At 36.8% G+C, this 18,102-nt stretch overlaps 1 protein-coding gene across 1 annotated transcript in view; it reads right to left on the bottom strand.

Annotated features, from left to right (window-relative positions):
* Positions 1–7,436, bottom strand: part of LOC138275709 (uncharacterized) — a 167,944-nt gene extending 160,508 nt beyond the window's left edge. Inside the window, exon 1 of the mRNA XM_069219133.1 lies at positions 7,385–7,436. Coding sequence (XP_069075234.1) covers positions 7,385–7,436 — 52 coding nt within the window. The remainder of the gene's footprint in view (positions 1–7,384) is intronic.
* Positions 7,437–18,102: the final 10,666 nt, after the last annotated feature.

Here is an 18,102-nt window from a genome sequence, read left to right as displayed (position 1 = left end):
TATGTTGTCTGTAGTAACACGTTTGGATTTTGAATCGTTTGCTCTAAAAATGCTAGTTTGTATAGTGACAGCTGTGAACAAAGTATGCAATTGAGGAAACAAGTATGCTACATCTGAAGCCCTTGAGCTGCAGTCCCCCACACTACTTTTCTTCACCCTCTCCTGTTTTTTCCAATTCAGGTTTGTTGGCTTTAGGACTTTACCACTTCTAACCAGTGATAAAGTGCTTCTGCTTTCTCCCTACATACATGGTACAAATGGCCTACACCTAGTTGGAGCATTTAATCTATTTTGAGTCCCTAGTAAATGGTACTGAATGTACACAGGGTCTGTAAAATAAATGCTGCTAGTGGGCCCCATTATCCCACCCACTAAAGTAGCTTTTTATAACATTTCCCAGGCCTGCCACTGCAGCCTGTAGTGCAGTTTTGAACTGCCATTTGACCTGGCTAAATAAACCTTTTTCCAGGCCTAAACCTTCCTTTTTAATACGTATAAGTAAAAGTCATGTGTGAGTCATCCCTAAGGTAGGTTCTAAAGGCTCATGGGCAGGGTGCTTTATATTTCAAATTTAGGACATGTTGGTTTAAATTTTACATGCCTTCAAAATTCCTGTAGTATCAAATCCGTTTGAGTGTGGAAACTGAATGTGAGGGCATCTATAATGTAAGCAATTTAGCAAGGGGAACTCTTCATATTGTTTGGTTGCTTAAACCCTGTCCCCTTTTTCTGAGGAGTTTCACCCTAGCTTTTACTCTGCTGGAGTGAATCCTAATCCCAAAGAGGTGCCCCCGAGGTCCTGGAGCCTTGGCTGGCATCAGAGTATACTCCTTCTTGTCCAACTGAGGTCTTCCTCAAAACTGATGCAACTTGACACAGGATCTTGCATCACAGTACTTCATGGCTCCTGATCGGCAGCCTCATCGGAACCAATGCAGAGTGACACAACTCGACGCCAGACCTCTCATCACAACCCTTTGCAGCCCCTAATCGGTGGCCTCATCGGAAAGATGCAGCATGACACAACTTTCCGTATGACCTCAGATCACAGCACCTGATCGGCAGCCTCAGCGTATCTGATACAGCATGATGCTGGATCTCGCATCTCAGCCCAAGTACAGCCAGGTACATTTTCCAGAGGGTTTAACTTGGTCCTGTACTTGGCCTGTGCTCCATTGCAGTTGGCCTGAACATGTGACTTTATTCCGGTCTGGCACCACCCGATAACCACAATTGACACATTGGGCCTGATTCTAACTTTGGAGGACGGTGTTAAACCGTCCCAAAAGTGGCGGATATACCACCTACCGTATTACGAGTTCCATAGGATATAATGGACTCGTAATACGGTAGGTGGTATATCCGCCACTTTTGGGACGGTTTAACACCGTCCTCCAAAGTTAGAATCAGGCCCATTGTGTCTTTTGGCGCTACTTGTGCTTAAGACTTTGAAACTGCACGTGTCCGTTTATACATATTGGATTTTATTTGGTTTGGTGTCATTTTATCTATTAAAATTAACTCTATTTTTAAACTGGCTACAGGTGTCACAAAGTGTAACATAGCACTGAAATGGGGGGCATCACAATCCCCGGAAGTGGCAGGATGGGAGTCAGATCTGGACTGGTGCCAGAGGGCGAAGCAAGGGATCTACAAGAGTAGAGGCTGCCCTAAGAAATGGGAAAAAGTCTGGGGGAACTGGTTGGAACACAGAGGGTATGATTAAGGTATATGGGTGAGTGGGATCTGGAAGGATCGTGGGGTTGGAGAGATGACTGTAACTGCAATACATGCTGGTAGGTTGTAAAAACGCCAATCCGAGTGCATGGAAATACACCTGCTCTATAATGCAATGTATTATTGTCCAATCAAAGTGTACTGAATGTATGCCTTTTTCCAATCGGGAAACAACCTGAACAACTACGTTGGAACTACTACTTGCCTTAACAATGAATCCTGAAGAACTACTAGGTCTTAACAACGAAGTTCAGAACAACTACTGCCTTAACAACGCTTTTGCCTTAACAACTAATGCCAGAACAACGAATTTTAAGGTAAGTGCATTTTTTTAATAACGAATTTTAAGGTAAGTTTTGTGTTTTGTTATTTATTTGTTTAGGGTTTAATTATTATATGTTTAATTTTATATACATGTATATTTAATAGTTGTATTATTGTATATGTTATGCTTATTTATGTTTGTGTTTGTATATGTTAATTTATATATGTGTAAATATATTATTTTTATGTATATATGTCTTTAGATATATATTTATATATATATAGTTTTATATATTTATCTATATGGGTAGTGATACTGAAGTTTTTATTTTAAACTGTTTTGATTTTGTCTAGTGTTTTTGGAGTTATGTAGCGCAATTATGAATTTGAATGTTTGAGTATTTTCTTTTTATTTTGTTAGGTATTAGGTAATAATGTATATACTTGGGTAGTTTTTTTTATTTATTTAAATTATTCTGTGGATTTAGGGGTGGTAAATGTGGGATGGAGGGGTCATGAGTAGGGTTGGGTATTATTACTCAGGTATTAAAATGTGTATTTGAGTATTTTTGTTATGGCGTGGCATGCTGTGGGTTAAGGGACGGGATATGTGGGATGTAGGGATTATGGGTGGGGAAGTGTATTAGTAATTGGGTATTAATTTATATACTTGGGTATTTTTTTTATTTTGTGAAATATGGGTGGGGGAGTGTATTAATACTTGGGTATTTTATTAGGACTTTGAGTATTTTTTTACATATTTTTTTAAGGGTATGTTGTGGATTGAGGGATGGAATGTATGGGTTGTGGATGTTATGGGTGGGGAAGTGTATTAATACTCAGGTATCAATTTATATACTTGTTTTTTTAACATTTGGGAATTTATGTTGTGGATTTAGAGGCGGGATATATGGGCTATAGGGGTTATCGGTGGGGAAGTGTATTAGTAATTGGGTATTAATTTATATACTTGTTTTTTTATATTGTGAAATATGGGTGGTGTAGTGTATTAATACTTGGGTAGTTTATTAGGAATTTGAGTATTTTTATTTATATTTTTTAAGGATATGTTGTGGATTAAGGGATGGAATGTATGGGTTGTGGTTGTTTTTGGTGGGTAAGTGTATTAATAGTCAGGTATTAATTCATACAATTGTTTTTGTAAAGTTTTGGACTTTATGTTGTGGATTTAGTGGTGGTATATATGGGACGTAGGGTGGGGAAGTGTATTAGTAATTGGGTATTCATTTTTATACTTGGGTATTTTTTGTGTGAAATCTGGGTGGGGCAGTGTATTAATACTTGGGTATTTTATTAGGGCTTTAAGTATATATTTTTATATTTTTTTAAGGATATGTTGTGGATCAAGGGATGGAATGTATGGTTTGTGTATGTTATGGGTGGGGAAGTGTATTAATACTTGGGTATTAATTTATACACTTGTTTTTTTAAAAGTTTGGAATTTATGTTGTGGATGTAGGGGTGGGATATCTGGCATGTAGGGGTTATGGGTGGGGGAGTGTATTAATACCCAGGTATTAATCTATAATGTGGGATATTTTTTTATTTGTAATTTCTATAATTTATGTGGGTAAGGGGTAGGATATATGGGATGCAGCTTTTTATGGGTGGTGAAGTGTATTAATATTTAGGTATTAATTTATGCTGTTGGTTAATTTTTAATTTGTTTTTTGGAAAATTAATTGTGGGATAAGGGATGGGATAGATGAGATGGAGGGGTTATGGGTGGGATAGTTTATCAATAGTTAGGTATTATTGTAAATAATTTGGTACATTTTTATTAAATAGTTACAAATATTGTATGGGGTAAGGTATGGGATACATTGGTTTTAAGGGTTCTGGCTTGGAAAGCTTACTAATACTGAGGTATTCATTTGTAGAATTTGGATTTTTTTTGTTTTTTTTAAAAACTTGCTGTGGACTTAGGTGTGGGATATATGGGATACAGGGGTTATGGGTGGTTAAGTCTATTAATACTGAAGTATTAATTGATATAGTTGAGTAATTTGTTATATATTTTGTATTATATGCTGTAAGATTCGGGGTGGGATATATGGGATGTAGGGGTTATGGGTGGGGAAGTGTACCAGTACTTTGGGTATTAGTTGGTACACTTGGGTAATATTTTATTTATTTAAAAAAAATAAGCTGTGGGATAATAGATGGGATATATGGGATGTAGGTGTTATGGATGGTAAGTATATTAATACTCGGGAATTTTTTTATACACTTGGGTAATTTTAAAATTATTTTTTTTAAATAAATTGTGGGATAAGGGATGGGATAGATTGAATGGAGGGGTCATGGGTGGTGAAGTGTTTTAGTACTTGGGTATTAATTTGTAGACTTGGGTTATTTTGTTATTTTTTTAAAAAAAACAAGTTGTGGTATAATGGATGGGATATTTGGGATCTAGGGGTTATGGGTGGGAAGTATATTACTACCCAGGTATTATTTAATGTATTTGGGTAATTTGTTTTATTTTTTTATTAAAAGTATGAGTAGAATTAGGGGTGGGATATAGGGGATGTAGGGGTTATGGGTGGGGAAGTGTTTTTATAATCAGGTATTTCTTTATACCTTTGGGTTTTTATATTGATGTACATTTTTCTTTTTAGGGATGGAATTTTGTTTATTTGTGGATAATGATTTGGGAATGTATTGAGACTGAATTTATTTTAGTACAGGTGATTTTATTTTATTTTAAATGTTTTTTTTTTTTTTTTTGTTTTGCTGTTAAAGATGTATATATTTTTTTGTTTGAAAATAGTTTTGTTTAAAAAATTATATTTGAATGTTTAATATAATAGTATTTGGTAGAGTAGAATTTTGATTATAAATATGTAAAAGTTTATTTTTTAAAATATTTTTTATTTTGTATTTATTGTAATTTGTTTTTGTCATTGTTAAGAATTTATAAAAGATATTTTTTTCAATTTATTTTGAAAGTGTGAATATTTTTTTCTGGTGTGATAAAATTAATATGATTTTTTTTTTTATTACTTTTGTGGATGTATAATTTTATATATATATTAAATTGTATTAATATTATTTTATTAAAATGTATTATTTAATTTTAAAAAAATTGAAAATACATAGATATTTTTATTTTAAAATTTTTAGGTGTTAGAATTTTTTTCATTAACAACAATAAATTTTTTAATGCAAATTTAATTTTTAAATAATAAAAACACCATTCATTTTTTAAAAATAATTTTTATTTTCAACATAATAAAGTTAAAAAAATGCAAACATTTGTTTTTTATTTATTATTTAATATTTACCGATTTTTGGAAATTTTTTACAAAATATTTTACGTTTATTTAACAATTTTTTGTGGTATGTTCTTCTTTTCCCTATTATAGTCTATGAGTGAAATAGTCAGTTTTCTATTTTTAGTGCTCTTCCATGTTTACGTTGTTTGACGTCTTCTGTTTTCAGTCAGAGGAGCGTCGCGGTCAAGATAGGACGGAAGCGGAGACCTCGTTCGGGTAAGTGGGATTTAATTTTTTTTACAGTATGTTTTAGGGTATTTTTATTACAGAAATAGTTGTCGGAGGTAGTTATAAGGCAGGTAGTAGATTTTTGATGTTTGGAATGTTATTTATGTTTAATCTTTTGTTTCCCTACAGTTTTGTATACAATAGTGGTATCGTAAAAAAAAGAAAAATAATGTTTAGCAGTTTTTTATCATTACAGTGATTGTACTGCTTTTCTAATAGTTACGAAAAATTGTATTTTTGCTTGTGATAATTTTGTTTTAGGGATTTATAAGGAAGGCAATTGTTCCGTTTATGAAAAAAATATTTGGTTCATTGTAACAGCCTTCGTAATTATTTTTTTCTTTTGTATTAGTAGTGTCCTTTTTTCGTTTTCATGTCTTTTTGTTGATTGTGAATATTTTATTTAATGATGTTGCTTTGGTAAGTATCTGATTAATTGTTTTACTTTTTTGGGGTCAAACATTTTTATGGGGTGTTTTTAATATTTGTTTTTTTTCTTCTAATTTCTGGTTTGATAAAGTGTTTTAGTTTTTTTAATACTTTTTATCGTATATAGAGTAGTTTTTTTTATCATCCATTTTGTATCACCAATTTTGTTTTTGGATGATTAATGTTTATTTATTTACTTTCTGCAGTATGAGATGCTTCTTCTATATTAATGAAGAAGATTTCTTCAGCAACACGTGTTTGGATAAAGACATGAAAACTTCAAAGGTAGGAACAATTTTGGTTGGATAAATTTAGTGTGAAACAAATTTCAAAAATGGCAATTTAATTGGTGGTCTATTTTTTTAAAACTGGCAAGTAATTTTTTAGTAGGTTAGTGGTTGTTAGTAATGTAGAATATATGCTAGACTGTCGAGGTAGTCTGATGCTGTTATTGTATCATATTCTTCTATTTTTGTCAAAATTCGTTCTTTCATTTCTTTGCTTTTTTGACTTGTGCGTGGGTTCAGGCTACCTGAGAGTGACTGAGCAAGTCTAATTTCTTGGAAACTTTGCTCATTTTAAAAAAAAAACATGAAATGATACAGGTTTGGGTGGGGTTTACCTATTGCTTTATTGAAAGGAGTTGTGCCATCCCTCTATGGCATTATTAGTCTTTGCACCACCTTCTAAGCAGGTCTGGTAGCAGTTCCACCATTCTATTGGAAATCTTGGCTTTCGTCTGCGACCAGATCTGTTTAGGTGTCCAATCCAGGTTTCTTCAAAGTAATTTAGTAAGGGTGCCAATTTGTCTTCATTTACTGTATAATAGTTAGAGTCTGTTATTGTTGTGTAATACTCATCTACTTTTGCAGGTGGTACAAAGCATAATGCTGTGAGTTTTTTTAATTCAAATTGTAGTATGCAGTCTGAGAAATATTCTCTAGTTAGGGATGATTTTTGTATTCTTCGCCAATATGCGTGTGAAAAGTGGTAAAAGCATCCTTGAATTTGAGTTTGTGGATGTATTTTCAGTATTGTGTTTATCATTGATAATTCGAAATCTAGTATCACTTTTCTAGGTGTTTTATTTAGTGTTTTGTTCTTGATTATTGATAAAAATTCAGTGTAAATAGAGGAATGTTTATCAGGCTAGAATGCATACACTAGGGCGACTGTAGTGTTATTTTTTGTGGAATGTATAGTGTAAATTTGAGTGAATGGATGGGGTGTAGATTTAAATGTTCCATCCATCAAACAAATTTCACTATTTTGTAGGATTAGTAAGTTGCGGGTTGTGCTAAATATTAAAATTCTTTTTTTAGGGTTTTCGTTGTAGTGCATGAGAAAAGTTTCTTTGGAGAAGGTAATTTTTAGTTCTGGGGGGATGTTAATGTCTTCATAGGATTGTGGTGTTATATGTTGGGGATTACTTGCCAGTTTTTCTCGTTGAAACATTTGCCTAAGGTTTGGTATAGAAGGCATGCTACCTGCAATCTGTACGGGAATATTTTGTACTACCTCCCTTACAGCCTGTCCGCAGGAGTCATTGGAGGAGTGTGCAATATGTTTTATTTTTTTTATTTTTTCTCTAATCTCAATTTCCATTGCAGAGGCAGAGTGGAAGTGATCTGTTGTCTTAACAATGGTGTCTTCCAGAGTAACAGCTCTGTCTCTGCAATGTGAAGAGTAGAATTGTACACACCTCTAATGACTCCTGAGGTTGACAATCTTGTCTCTGCAATAAAGATAACCTTCATACTTTAGTAGCCGGTGTCCGGTTCTTGAGGTCACGTAACTTGCTTCTCCTTGCGATGCCATTCGTGAAATATCTGTAAATAATATAAAAAAAATTGATTATAAGAACTTTTTAGTTTTTAGTTTTAAATCCGTGGTGGAATTACTTTATAAAATAGTAAGTTAGTTAATGTATACTGCGTGCTCTTTGTAAGTGTTTGGTGTAGCTGGCATGTTAAGTTGTACATTTGGTGATTGTGTATTATCTGTTGAGGTAAGTCATTTTTGCTTTTAGATTTGTAAACATGGGTCTACTGTGTGACTAATGTTTGTTCTGAGGTAAGTACTTGGTGAAGTTGTAATAGTATTTTTTTTGATAGCCGCTGTCCAGCACCTATGTTCATGTAAGTATGCAGTGAAGTTAGTATGGTTATTTTGGAATGTACTGAGTATTTGTAATGTGCTTTGAGGTAAGTACTTGGTGGAGTTGGAATAGTAATTTTAGTGCTATTTACTGTCCAGCACCTGCTGTGAGGTAAGTATTTGGTGGAGTTGTAATAGTCAATTATTTTAGTAGTCACTGTCCAGCACATACCCTAATGTAAGTATGTAGGGAATTTGCAATGATTAATTTGTAGTGTACTTAATGTGTGTAATCCCTTTTGAGGTAAGTAGTTGGTGGACTTGGAATAATAATTTTAGTTCTATATAGTGTCCAGCAACTGCTTTGAGTTTAGTATTTGGTGGAGTTGTAATAGTAAATTATTTTTGGAGTAATTATCCTGCACATACCATCACGTAATGATGTGGGGTATTTGCAATGGTTAATTTGCAATGTGCTGAATGAATATTTCTTATCTGGCCTGAAGTAAGTAGTTGGTGTAGTTGCAATAGTAATTTTAGTTCTATTTAGTGTGAAGCATGTGCTCTGAGGTAAGTATTTGGTGGATTTGCAATAGTAATTTTAGTTCTGTTTACTGTCCAGCACCTGCTTTGAGGTAAGTGTTTGGTGGAGTTGCAATAGTTAATTTTTTATATAATGAGTATGCTGCATGTACCCTCACATTAGTATGTGGGGAATTTGTAGTGGTTATATTGTAATGTGCAGAATATTTGCCATCTGCTCTGAGGTAAGTAGTTGGTGGAATTGGTATAAATATTATAATTCTATTCAGTGTCCAGCAGTTGCCTTGATGTATGTACTTGGTGGAGTTGTAATAGGTAATTTGTTTTTAGGTCACTGTCCTGTACGTACCTTCATGTAAGTCTGTGGGAAATTTGCAATGGTTTAATTAGATTTTAATAGTAATTTTGGTTCTATTTAGAGTGCAACATTTGTGCTTATGTAAGTAGTTTCTGGAGTTGTAACAGTTACATTATTGTATATTCAATGTGTAGTAGCTGTTATTACATAAGTATCTATAGTAGTTGTATTATTAATTTTGAGTGTATGTCTTGCGCAGTTTCTGTTTTAAGGTGAGTACTTGGCTAGAGGTTTAATAGTATATCTTAGCTTTTATATACAGTCTACATGTAGTTTGTGATATTTAAGGAGAAATAGAGCATCTTTTCTACCACTTTGTTGAATTGTGGTTAGTAAGCATGATATATGTGAGGAAGTGTTGGAAGAGTTAGTGGTAAAGCTAAGTTTATGAAAAGGTTTTGGGTAAGCCAGTTGGTTTCCTATTTTTAGGTGTATTGTTGATAGTGCATGTGCTGTGTGTTAGAGATATTTTATTTAGTGTTGGTGGATTTAAAGTGTTACATTAATTACTATTACTGGGCCTCAAAGTCACTCCTTATTTTTTGTTTCCTGATGCAGTAGTTTGGAGTGAGCACATTTCTTTTCTATTATGTTATAATGTTGTAGAGCATTTGTGAAGTGCTTGTGTGGGATAATTTTGTTTTTATTTTGGTACTCTATAGACTGCATGTTTTATAGGTTTGTTGTCTGTGTTTGGCTGTTTTCAATCATTGTCTCAGAATTTTGTGTTGTACATTTGTTTATTTAGCTTTCAATTATTTTTAACTGCATCTTGGCACTATATGTACTGTGTTTTTATGTATTTTTAATTTCACTGACTTTATTTGTGTTTGGCGTGAGGTTAAGTGCTATTTGCACATGAATGTTTGTTTAGTTTTATTTAATTAGAAAAACTGCTTGTATGTAATACTCAAAATGTTATACTTACTTAAAATTGTTTAGTTTTTTTGCTGAGCTTCTTTTTTTTTTAAATTGATTTTTTTCTATTTTTTACGTTTCCTGGTGTTTTTTTTTGTTCCTTGGAGTCTCAAAGAAATAATGACGAGTGTATTGTTTAGTTTATTATTTTGTATTATTAATGATTTACTTAACTTAATCTAGAAGTAATTTTTTTCAGTAGCCTTGAATTTTGAGGTGAGTAATGTTTGGTTTTTGATTAAATTTACTAGGTGAAGTCATTTCTTTTTACTATTTTTTAGTTGAAATATTTTATATATACATTTTATTTTTATTATAATTTACTTTTAGTAGTCTTATGATATTCATTAGTTAACAGTTATTTTAATACAATTGGTAATGGTTTAGTGAAATGGTTTTTGAATTATGGTAATCGTTTACCTTTGATGCTAAAGGTGTTGTGTTTATTTTTTGGTCACTTTCCTGAAATTTATGCCTGTGATACAAAAGTGAAAAACTAGATAAATTATTTTTTTAGCTGTGTTATAGGTTTGTATATTTCTTTATATTTATTTTAAGGATATTTTACCTTGTTATCTCAGTAGATGGTGGTGTTGGATAAATTATAGATTAATTTCTTTCCGTAGTGATAGGCACATCCTCTCTGTAAGCTGTTCGGTGTAATAATGAGTACAAAATGGAGGGCGTTGGTATTTATATGTGTTTTTGTAAGTAATGTTATAATTGTAAATGGAATATGTTTTGGACGTGTTTTTTTATTCTGAATTTGTTTGTGATTTTAGATATATATAACTTTCAATTATATTTATCGTGTAGTTTGTATTCTTTTTATATGTTAGTCATCGTATGTTTAGTAGTAGAAGTACTTCCTGGGTGATGTAGAAACTGTTGTAGGACTATCGTTTTATACAGTGTTTTTTTCTTTACTGTGATGTCCTTTTTATATTTGTTTTAAAATGATTTATTTTAAATTAAAACGGTGTTTATATGTTTTCGATTTTTGCTGATGTTTTCTTTGTTTTATGCAGGAAAAATATTGTTGTTGTCGATTTCGCAGTTTTTTTCACATAGTACTGTAGTGGTTCCCATATTTTATATATAAGTCGTCGTTGTTTAGGTGTAATGCAGATTAATCGTATTTTTCGTTGTTTAGAGTTCGTTGTAAAAAGATTAGTTGTTTAGGCGTTTTCGGTGTTGGGTAGTATTTGTTTGGGTATTCGTTGTTTGGTTAGTCATTTGTTTGGGTAGTAGTTATTTGGGGAGTTGTTGTTTAGGTAGTCGTTGTTTGGGTAGTCGTTGTTTGGGTAGTTGTTATTTGGGGAGTCGTTGTTTAGGTAGTCGTTGTTTGGGTAGTCGTTGTTTGGGTAGTAGTTATTTGGGGAGTCGTTGTTTAGGTAGTCGTTGTTTTGGCATTAGTGGTTCAGTGGAATATTCGTACTTTAGTGGTTCCTGTATTCGTTAAATAGGAGGTCGTTGTTTAGGAATAATTTAGCTTATGCTTTTTTTTCATTGTTTAGACTTCGTTGTAAAAAAAATAGTTTTTTAGGTATTTTCGGTGTTGGGCAGTCGTTGTTTAGGTAGTCGTTGTTTATGTAGTAGTGGTTCAGTGGCATATTCTTTCCAATCAATGCTTTATGAAGATTACTGGTTCAATAAAAAGATTTATTTTTAAAAAATGTAATCTATTTTTTTTAATGAAACTGTTTTTATTGACATTTTCCTTTAAGAAACAATGCCAATATACATCAGATCACACCAAATCGCTGACAAAAAGCCAACTTTGCTCAACCCCCTCCCACAAAAAAACAAAACAAATGTGGGGAAGCATCTCGATCCTCATGAGAAACAGAAGTACAATGTAATAACTGCTTACCCCCCCCCCTACATATCCCCCACATCAGCAATGGCCAACAGCCCCCTCAGGAGGAGAGAATACACATTTAACGATCTATAAAACAATGAACATATGAACTACCAAAGCATAAAAACTAACATTAACTCTATTTGTCCCATATACCTTCCCTGTATGCTATAGAAGCGGGGATTTGGGGTCCAGAAGGATAATCGAACTGAGGGCTCCAGGACATATCTCCCCCATGCCTCTACTGAAGAACCCCACCTGGACTGAACCCTCTACATGGAAAAGATGCAGTGCCCTCAGACGTGGACTACAAGTAGTGAGCGGAACACCCCTGGACAGAAATCTCACCAGGGGATCCCAAATATAGTCAAAGCTCCGTCGAGAATCATCCAACTTGTCTGCTAAGTGTTCCATAGCAAGCCCCGCCATAGTCTGGCATACCACAACTTCAAAGGGGTGGATCTTTTTTCTTCCAATATGAGGCATGGACAGTTTTAGCTGCCCCCATTGCCAACCAAAGGATGGAGCGATCCCCGTGTGTTTGATGTTGCAATTCAGGAGCACTCAGACCCAACAAAACATAGGCCGAGGAGGTAGGAATAGGGTACCCTAGAATCTCTTTTAGATATGACAGGACTTCTTTCCAGAAGGGCTTAATAACAGGACAATCCCACCATATGTGCCTGAAATCTCCTAACATCCCGCACCCATGCCAACATCTATCGGATGTCTGAGGAAAGAGTTTCTTAAGCTTCTCCGGGTACAGATACCAATTATAAAGAAGTTTATAATGGGCTGCCCTGGTCCCCATGGAGTGATTATATTTGACTATATTGTGAAATAATCGTGCCCAGAGACCCTCCTCAACAGGGGCATCCAGCGTCCGCTCCCAAAACACCACATGACATGGAACATACTGCCGCTGAGTGGATAACAATAACTTGAATAGTGTGGAAATGCTGTCCCGCCTCAATCCCACTCAATCTCTCAATAGGAAGAAGCTCCATGGTGGCTGCCACTCTCAGATGAAAGTCCCTAGAGCAATTTTCAAAGGTCCACACCTGATCCCCATGGAAGAGATCTGCAATCGTAAGACATCCCCCCTCTCTCCACCTATCAAAGGGTCCCATTGTGGCATCCATACCACATCCTAACATTGACATGCATAGGTAATGCCACGTTACATGTACAGATCATGCAATGTGAATAAAAAGTGTATGGGGCAGGGCCTGAGAGGCAAGTGTGCTGGCAGGGCAGTCACAACACCCACAGTCAGTCAAAGTGTAGTGTGGCAAGTGAAACGTATACTTTGCGCATTAGCCTCAGGCTGGAGGCCTTTGTGCATCTTACCCTGAATGTACTTATACTCATTTGCTCACATCTAAGTGCCTCAGAGCAATTTGCACTAAATGATTCTCATTGCCCTTCCTATCAGTTAATGTAGCAAATAGTCAGTCCTAAGGTGTTGTCAATTAGTCAAATCACACTGTTTTGCCTACTTCTGCACTGGAGTTTGCCAGAACATATTCACTCTGTGCCCCAGTCAAGGATACCGTCTGGTACGTTGCTGATAGATGTGGTAGGGGTCAAGGTTTGGCATTCCTGCGTAGGGAAACTTTGTCATCACCATGACATATGTCTTTTACATTCACTCCCTTGTCCCAAGACACGCATGGGGGAGTTTCCAAACAGAAAATAACAACTAGATGCTGCCTGCCTTGCTGCTGATGCACAACCAGATCCTAGCCCATTCCTCTGATATGAGGGATGATGTCTCCCCTGTGATTCTGACAGGCAACCTCCAAACTTAACAAGCTGTGCTATACATAGAACATGCAGGGGGAGAGTAGAAACAGTTAGGCACCATGAAAGCTGTGTACTAATGTATTACTCTCCTGCGGACTATTTCAATTCTAACAGTGTGTATTGTTTGTGTAATTGGGGCTCACACCTAAATTCCTACAAGTCAGTTGTACAATGAAACTTCATATCAAACTAATACTGTCTTTGTCATTTGTGTATGGGAACATACCGGAAAAGATACAAATGTGTAGGACCTGAGTGACCACCACTTCCCTGAGAAGTTCCAAAGATGTCATGCGCTCGGATGTCTAAACATTCCTTTGATGTGGGAGACCAGAGGCACTGCTAGTTAGTGTTAGCTAAATTGAATATCTGGGTGACAGAGTTATTTTCAAGTGGGTCAAACTTAGTCCCCCACACCATTAGCTATCCTGCTGCCTAGAAAGCCAAGAATCACATGTTGGATAATGAGAGCCCACCCTACAAAATGTCCCTCCATAACAATAGTGAAACACCGAGTGAGGAGTAGGAGAAAAAAACGCCTATTCCTAAATAATTACAAAGCAACACCTAGAGGCGACCTGGCAGACATGTCTGAAAGATCCATATCAAACATGTGACACACAGGTGGGCCATAGGCCTACAACAATGCCCTATGACGGACAGCAGATACCTAGACAAACACAGAGTACAATGTTAAGGCATCCAAAGGCTTGTATCTTACTGCAAAATTGTCACAACACAGACACACTAATTGTACCCTGTTTCATTGCAGAGGAACACGGATCTCCTGCTGATCTGCCTGTCCATGAGTTCCCTGATGACATGGATGACGAGACCATCAACCTCCCACAAGAGACCATTGACATGGTCCTTGAAAGCCTCCAAACCCCACCTTCAGTCACAAGGAGGAGCACAGAAGAAGCAGCCACCACAGTAGAACCACCCGCCACCCCAATTGTAAGACCTGCCAGCTCCAACACAGCTGAGGACTCTGACGACACTGGCACCAGCTTCGAAAGAACTGTCGTTGGGGTCCAGCGGGAGCTGGCCAAGGAGGTGCGGGTGGGGATGCAAAATATGGCAGCCAGCCTTGAGGGGGTGCGTTCGTGCATGTTGTCAACTGCTGATCAGGCAGCTGCAATGCAAGCCAGAAATTTTCTCTTGGAGGACATTTCAAAAAACTGAAGGAAATTGGCACAGCTGTCATCCAGTTGACACAACAACTCAAACTGCAAGCCACTCAACGTGTGCACGAATGCAACATAGAACCCCTCAGGGCCGACCTGGCTGCCTACCATCGGGATGTGGCTGCCATTCTGAAAAACCAGCAGGCCCTCCTTGCTGCAGTACTGCCCTTCCTTACTCAACAGGGATCAGCCCCCGGGATGTCTGCCTCCATGTCTTCTAACACTGAGGTGTGTGTTGCCCCTTCACAACCAACAACAACAAGGACACACCAGGCAACACACACATCAGAAGAAGAAGACATGGAACAGATAACATTCACACGCAAGAGTACCCAGAGGCCCTAGTCCCTGTACCATGCCCTACTCTGACCAAGGTCCTACGTTTTGACACATGCCAGTCTCACTACAACTAACCTCAATGACTGTTCGGCAATCCACTGTATGACTTGTCCACCTTGCCAGTGAATGTTTCTCTCCTACCATTTGGCATTTCATGTTCCTCTGCACTGTCTGTGACATCACCCGAGCATGTCAGGAGCATCATCCACACCCCTTCTGTAGGATCACCATGTAATAATGCACCAGAAAGGAGTCAGCAAACATGGTGAATGGACATTTTGCACAACACCACTTATAAATAAATATCACTTGCACACCTATTGTGTCTCTGTGTCATTTCAAAATTCAACTGTGCAGTAGATAACTCCAAAGTGGCTGTGTGGAAACCATGTCGATTCTCTATACTACTGTCCTGATTTCATGTATACTGAATCATCTGTGCAGTGGCCAGGATTGCATCATAGCTTTACTATACTGAGGAAAATAACTGATGAAGGGACTAAGCACACACAATCATGCTGTGTTGGACAGAATGATGCACCATCTATAGCTATTCTACACAACTAATGGTGGCTGAGAAATGTAGGCACCATGCAATACTAAAATTTGAAATTATGCTGTAGAATGAAAGGAATGATAAACAAATTACACTGCATCAATCACCCTTACGGCGTATACTTCCATGAAGGAAAGTCATACTGAATCAGTACACACATGATGTAGGTCAGCAATGATAGCAACAAGACAAGAGTGTGAACAAATCATCATCTATAAAGCTCTCCCTGAACTTCACAATGCTGTCCGACCTATCTATTTACCTAAAATAACAAGTCTGGAAGCACTCTTTGTGAAGTAGGATACATACCAACCCCAAACCTTGATGATCAATGCACACTACCAATGGTGGCTCTCCAACATGGTGGATACTTACCAAGTTAGCACACGGGTAGCTGGCATGTTAAACCTCATAAGCCTGGGGATAGGGAGCATGGAACACAAATGTCATACTTAACATTTTTGCTACACTGATGTCAAGGCCATGAAAAGGTAGCTAATAATGAAATACACTGTTCCTAAGAAACATGAAAAACAAACAACTAAACAGGGAGAGTGTTAGGAGAACCTACTCAATAGGGAGTCCTATTTAGTAGGAGCAAGAGTCCTCACACACCCAAATGGGTGTCATGCTTCATCATCGGACCAGCTCCTCGTCAGACTGGCGCTGCAATGTCTGACGGGCACCACCCTTTCGGGGTGCTCTTTGCCGGAGATCTTTTTTGATGATGCCGCAATATCCCGCAAATGAGTCGGGAGGAGAGAAAAGAAGAGAAAGGAGAGCGAGAAAAACTAGGGGTAAAATTGGCTCAATAAACTCTCTGTAAGGTTTATCTTTATTGGTGCAGGGAGCAGGCCAAGATTAAAACAATTACTGGGAGAGTTTGGTCAATGTGATGTTTGACCATTCTCACATGAAATGGGTGGTCAGGAACTACGAGACCTCCCTCAAAAATTGGGTCGACATGTTTCGCGTCTGTTCGGTCCAAACAGGATCCTATGACGCTTCCTCAGGACCTAATATAATAATGCTTCTCCACATGTAAACTCATAGTACTCAAACCTATAAATGATGATAAGCGAAAGCAAGGAAATTAGTATAGTCAGTCACTTACAAGAGTCCCTTTGGACCTAGTTTATCAGTCCTATCCGTCGCCCTGAAAATGTATGAAAATCATGTCAATAATTGATGCATAAATCAATGCAGAAAGAAACACATACAAATTGGTGTGTATTAATGTGGCACACAGTGATCGTGAAAAAAGTAGCACGTCATGCCAGTGTAAAAGTATTATGCTTACCCTCCCAACTAGAGACAGGGCTTCATGGGATCACGCAGACCGTGGGCCTGGTCCATATAACACACTGCATGTCATATAGAAGAAAGTAGGATAACATCACAGAACAAAGGTGAGAGTCAAAGTAACACACATTCCAATCTACTAAGGGGGGTAATAATGAATTTAGGTACCCCCCATCTTAAGTGCATGGTCAAAAAAAGAAGGGGGAGAGAGAATACAGGTCCCATTAAGCTACACATTCGCTTATCTGTTATAGTCTTTTCACTTACAATAAGAATAGATTGTTCGGACTATCTCTGTATAATAACATCAATACAGTCTATCCGTTAAAAGTGGCTGTATTCTCTTTAAAAAAAATCAGAAATACAGGAATATCTATGGGCAAGATATCAGCACCTCAACAAGTTGTCATTAGTCAGCGAGGACATTGACCAGATAGCGTGGTTTGACACTAGGCACGCTTTTATTCTGATATTCCTGTATTTCTGATTTTTTTTTAAAGAGAATACAGCCACTTTTAACGGATAGACTGTATTGATGTTATTATACAGAGATAGTCCGAACAATCTATTCTTATTGTAAGTGAAAAGACTATAACAGATAAGCGAATGTGTAGCTTAATGGGACCTGTATTCTCTCTCCCCCTTCTTTTTTTGACCATGCACTTAAGATGGGGGGTACCTAAATTCATTATTACCCCCCTTAGTAGATTGGAATGTGTGTTACTTTGACTCTCACCTTTGTTCTGTGATGTTATCCTACTTTCTTCTATATGACATGCAGTGTGTTATATGGACCAGGCCCACTGTCTGCGTGATCCCATGAAGCCCTGTCTCTAGTTGGGAGGGTAAGCATAATACTTTTACACTGGCATGACGTGCTACTTTTTTCACGATCACTGTGTGCCACATTAATACACACCAATTTGTATGTGTTTCTTTCTGCATTGATTTATGCATCAATTAGTGACATGATTTTCATACATTTTCAGGGCGACGGATAGGACTGATAAACTAGGTCCAAAGGGACTCTTGTAAGTGACTGACTATACTAATTTCCTTGCTTTCGCTTATCATCATTTATAGGTTTGAGTACTATGAGTTTACATGTGGAGAAGCATTATTATATTAGGTCCTGAGGAAGCGTCATAGGATCCTGTTTGGACCGAACAGACGCGAAACAT

Source organism: Pleurodeles waltl, chromosome 2_2 (genome assembly GCF_031143425.1).
Source record: "Pleurodeles waltl isolate 20211129_DDA chromosome 2_2, aPleWal1.hap1.20221129, whole genome shotgun sequence".
In the NCBI taxonomy this organism is placed as follows: Eukaryota; Metazoa; Chordata; class Amphibia; order Caudata; family Salamandridae; genus Pleurodeles; species Pleurodeles waltl.
Note: the sequence above shows the minus strand (reverse complement) of the source record. Positions and strands in the feature narration are given on the sequence as shown.